Source organism: Austrofundulus limnaeus, unplaced genomic scaffold (assembly GCF_001266775.1).
Source record: "Austrofundulus limnaeus strain Quisiro unplaced genomic scaffold, Austrofundulus_limnaeus-1.0 Scaffold367, whole genome shotgun sequence".
Taxonomy (NCBI): Eukaryota; Metazoa; Chordata; class Actinopteri; order Cyprinodontiformes; family Rivulidae; genus Austrofundulus; species Austrofundulus limnaeus.
Window position 1 is genome coordinate 595,844 of NW_013952769.1, and position 5,216 is coordinate 601,059.

At 35.8% G+C, this 5,216-nt stretch overlaps 1 protein-coding gene across 2 annotated transcripts in view; it reads right to left on the bottom strand.

The window, feature by feature from the left end:
• Positions 1-4,786, bottom strand: part of LOC106528285 (potassium voltage-gated channel subfamily C member 2) — a gene marked incomplete at its 5' end in the record, with an annotated part of 14,365 nt that extends 9,579 nt beyond the window's left edge. For both annotated transcript variants that reach the window (XR_001311481.1, XM_014023421.1), the window contains 1 exon segment: positions 4,604-4,786. Coding sequence is in view for 1 of the 2 variants with exons in the window: in XM_014023421.1 (XP_013878875.1) it covers positions 4,604-4,786 (183 nt within the window).
• Between the last annotated feature and the right edge of the window lie 430 nt (positions 4,787-5,216).

Consider the following 5,216-nt stretch of genomic DNA (forward strand, 5'->3'; position numbering starts at 1 on the left):
ATTGTTTTCTTGACGTATTTCTCACATATCATCAATTCTTTCTTTCACTTTTTTCCATTACATTGTAACCTTTCCTTTCCTTCTTTTTTCCCTTTCTTTATTCTTCTTTTTTGTGTATCTAAAAAGAAGCCACTGATGATGAAGAAGCTAAGATACTAATATTCAGATATTCAGTACTGCTTTCTACTGAAGTGGCAGGGAAAATAAACAACTGTGAAATATTTTTTTTTACCAATTTAATGACACTACACATATGCACTTAAAGGCTTTGAATAACGCTTGAATAATTAATCAAAAATACTACATTTTCTCAAAATCTTAGCTATATTACTGTAAAAATATRTGGGTATATTTATGATTAGTGTCTCTTTTGGTCACTGGATTTTCCTTTTAGAAAGAGGTATTAAAAACAAGAAAAGAGTGACTATTTGAATTTTGTTTCAAAATACAGAAATTTAAATCAAAATACACAGTATTTCACTTTCTTAGTGTCAAAAAGGGATGAGTAAAATTTAAAAAATGATTTGTATTTGTGTTGGCAAATTTTCAGTGGGTCCAAAATAAACAAGCAAGTCAAAGCAGCTGGAACAATAAKGCAGCATGCTGACCAGCAGGTGTAAACATTCACGAGGAGCAACTTTTTAAAATGTTGCCTTATTAACATACTGCATCCACTACTCTTTGTTTCATCCAGAAGAAAGCTGAAAACTAAATTGAGGCTGTTTTAGAACTAGTTAAGCAAGCCACACTAAGGACACCTTAGATCACTGCATACAGATAGCACAAGCTACTGTTGGCCAGGTTGTCGCAAGCTAAGACAGCTGCTTGGGCACTTACAATGTAAMCATAATGTAGTTGAGCTTTGCATCTGCCAGAAACCCAGTGTGCACCTTAGTAAGGCCAAGACCCATTGCATTATTTTAGTACCCAGCATGACCAACATCTAACATTGCCTAAATTTTATATATTTCAGAATAAAGTTCCACAAATAAACCTAAAGKTACCATACCACTGGGCAGCAACTGYTGGAGACCCCAAATRATGAGAAATAAGCAAATTTTTCATTGCAGTCTCAATGAATTTTGAATGTTGGCGATCCGTAAGCTGTGACCAATATTTAAAAATCATGGCCATTTTTATGTCTCCACATTTTMCCAAATTATATTTTAAGAAATGCACATTATGTCATTGTCCACCTCCACCTATATTATTTGTAGCTCGGCCCAGTTTTGGCACACTTTTCCACCTCTGTGTCTGTTTCTGCTGCTTAGACCAGGACATTCATGGCTGTAGCCACTGATGTTTTCTGTCTTAGTAGAAATCCCATGCATGTGGAAAAATACAGCTATAGCACTCTAGAATTTACAGAGACACAACTGAGAAAGGTTTCAAATGCTTTAGACAATTCTGAACTAATTTGAAAGAAAATTCATTGCACAAACTTTTTTTAACATKTTTAAAATTCAAGCAACAAGACTGCGAGTTTTTGTGACTCACAAGAGGACTCTGAGAACCCCTGCAAAGTTTCCAGACATTTTGGAAACGTTCTTGTAAATGCTGTTCATGWACTTAGTCATCAATAGTTGCAGCTCAGCAAAAAACTACCTTAAAGTATAATCAGCTTTTACAAGAAGCTGAAATGAAATTTAGGTTATTTATTGTTCAGAATGRCATTGGGTTAAAGGACATTAGGTAWTAAGACATTAGRTTTTGTACAAAAATGTGTGTCTAAAATGCTTTAAAGCAACAATGCTAAGTGCTATTTAGACAACTCTTTGGAGAGACAGCTAMGTCCTTTTAAAAACCAATTAGCCAAGGATTAAGACTTGCACTTTGCCTATGAGATTATCACAACACTTATGCCTCAAGTTGATTGGGACAAAATAAAGAAYTTTATTTTAAAAAGTCCTCCAGGTCTGACAAACATTGTTTTTGTGTTGTCAGACACAGAAGGCACTATAAAATGTGTTGTGAGATGTTTGTGCAAGGTTGTTTGATGCCCTTGGGTCAAAGTGACAATTACTTGAAAAGCTAAATGTAGAGAGGGAGGCAGAGCTTTCAGGTGTCAYGGTCCTCTCGTTTAGAACAAGTTCCCAGTTTTGGTTAGGAAGGACCAAACCTGGGCTTCTTTTAAGACGAAACTTTCTGTTTTGATCAAGCTTAGGAACAACGTGAGTGAGCCATGATTTAAGTTACGCTGACAAAGCCCATCCAGTGTCACCAAAACCATTTCATCCAACATGATGAACAGCAAAGTGGTCTTATTGCCTCTCAGCTCCCTGTCAGCTAAAGAAGATGGCTGTTTATTCTGTCCTGGTTTTACTGGTTTCCTCTTGTCAAACTCGTGAGTAATTGATTTTCCAACATTTTACAGCAGATTGAAAATGTATTTTTCAAGAATATTTGACCAAAGCAGGAATGGCAATTAGGAAAGAAAGTTTAATAGAAAGATGTTTTCAATAACCGTAGACCTGTTTGTTGTTCATTTTGTGAGCAATACATAACATAACCTGGTACTTACCAGGCACATACARCATGCTTGGTAATTACAGGGTACACACCTAGTACTTACCATGCATACAAAGTACATATCATTTGCAGTGGTGGGCACAGTTCCCCTAAAGCACTGACAGGGGAACTAATTTCCTGATTAGTGCTTTAGGGCTTTTGCTAATCWTAAAATTCATTAGTGGTTTAGCACTTGCTAAATTTATATGCTAAGTTTAGAAGCACTAACTGAGGTCTACACAGATTTTGTTCATATGTGTGTCACTTATCCACCAGGTGACAACATATGAACTSAAAWACAGCTGTGGAATGTCAATGATAAGTCTGAAGAGAGCAACATGACAATATGTGACTCAAGTTGTCTGTTGAAGAATGTCCATGGGTTGACTGGGTTATTTTAGTGCTTTAGAATTAGCTTTTGCTAAATTTTCAGTGTGTTAGTGCTTTAGAATTAGGGGGCCTAAATATTTGCGTTAGTGTTTTAGGGCTAGTGGAACTAATTTTTAGATTAGTGCTGCCCACCATTGTGAGTTTGTTAACTGTAATTACCCTGTAAGGTACTCTGTACCAGTTATGCACCCTTTAAAAAGCAGGTACATAACCTGTAGCTAACTGGTACTTAACCAGTACAGAGTATGTACTGGATACATTCTCCTTTTTTTACCAGGAAAATACTAGTACTTGTTGAGTACGTAATTCATTTGTACCTAGTGAATACTTACAAAGTACTGTACATATTTGATATATTGTCTGTAAGTACACTGTAAGGTACATACTAGATAAGTACCAGATACACACCCAGTACTTATCAGGTAGAGGTATGTACACAGTTATTTACTAGACATTTACCTGGTATGTGTCGGGTACAAACCTAATCTGTATCAGGTATGTTCTTGGGACTTGTAGGGTACATACCCAACAATTCCGAGGTACATACCTGGATCTTGCAGAGAATGTATCTGTTAAGTATTAAGGGCTTACCTGTAATATAAGCTAGGTATCTAGTGCATACATACATGGTTTTGACCATGTACATTTTCTGTATGTACCCTCAACTATGTATATACCACATAAGTACTAGGTATACACCTAGTATGTACATGATAGGTACTCACTGATTATCAACTTGGTATATACCTGGTACTTACAGGGTATATACCCAGTATGTGCACAGCATTTTACTTGTAAGACACTGGGAACTAGGTACCCCTGTAAATTGGTACATACCCAGCAAGTAACAGGTATATTATTTTAATTTAANAATTGGTACATACCCAGCAAGTAACAGGTATATTATTTTAATTTAAATATAAAAATATAGGAGTTAGTTTCAATCCATTTGATTTAAAATATTGGTAGACTTATCTGAATGACACTGCTCTTTTTACTGATTTGAACTTTTAAATTTAACAGACCTGGGAAGATGTAACACCTTAAGATGTCAAACTACCGTAAAAAAAATAAACAGTAAAATAGCTCCTGGTGTATTATTGCCTTTGTGGGGAACCATACTAGACAGTTTGTCTTGCTGTTGCAGATGAGTAAGGAATGTGGCAAATACTATAAAATAAATTTCAAAAATGTGACATGCTGGGTCAAAAAAATGTATTCAAACATTTCCACGCAATAAGAAAACATGAATACATAATGAACAAGCAACAGTTCTGATTCAGCTCCATAAAAGCATCAGACCATGTCAATGTTAGCAGATGCACACATTCCATTACCTGAACTGACTAGTGCTGAACAAACAGCCTTCCCCTCTTCAGAGATGTTGGTGTACCTGTCACTAAGAACATGGATCAGCTGATGAGGATTCAGACTGATGTCTTTGTTTTTGAGACCATTCCTATTTTATTTTCTTGAATCTTGTTTGTATTTTAAAATGTAGCTAAATGTATAATAAAAAGATGAAAAAAGGAACCTAAAGCAAACTTATAATTAAATTCTAAGTGAATGAGACAACAGTCAGTATCTCACACAGAGATGCWTCTACAAAAAATACTTTAACAAAACATCTGACTCAGTAATTGTCAGTAAGTAAACAWAATAATCAGGGTTCAAATGAATGATATAGAAAAGCAGTTGAACTTACACAGGCAGTCACCTGTTTTTCTTATTCCTCCATCTGCAGAACAGCTGTAGTCACTAGCAGCAAGGAGGAAACATGTTCCCCCACTTCTGTGGTCCTGCTCCCTGGTGCTAGACCTTCGCATAGGGACCCTCTCCTCTGAAGACAARCTGAGCTCACTGCCCCCACTACAGTCGGCTGACAAAACTGTGAGAGAAAAAACTTAAATATCACAACCATTTTTTTTTGCTATGTAAAAATATTTTTTTCAAAGTCTTCAACAATGAACATTATAATGTAACATGATAATTGTGGATGTACTGATAAAATTGGAGTATTGCATTGAAACGATAATGAGTAAAGGTCCTGTTTATCACTGAAAATAGCCCTTGTTATCAAAAACTAATTGTCTGCATCAAAGCTAGAAAGTGCCTTCACTCAGTGGTCAGTGCTGCAGTCCTGTAATATTGAAGTTGTGTGTTCAAGCCCAGGTTATGCCAAAAATGGCATCTGGCATAAAACAACTGCCAAATTTTTCATCTGATTTAACTCAGTGGTTCTTAAACTTTTTTGAGGTACCAAACCCACCAGTTTCGTGTGCGCATTCACTGAACCCTTTTTAGTGATAAATAAAATA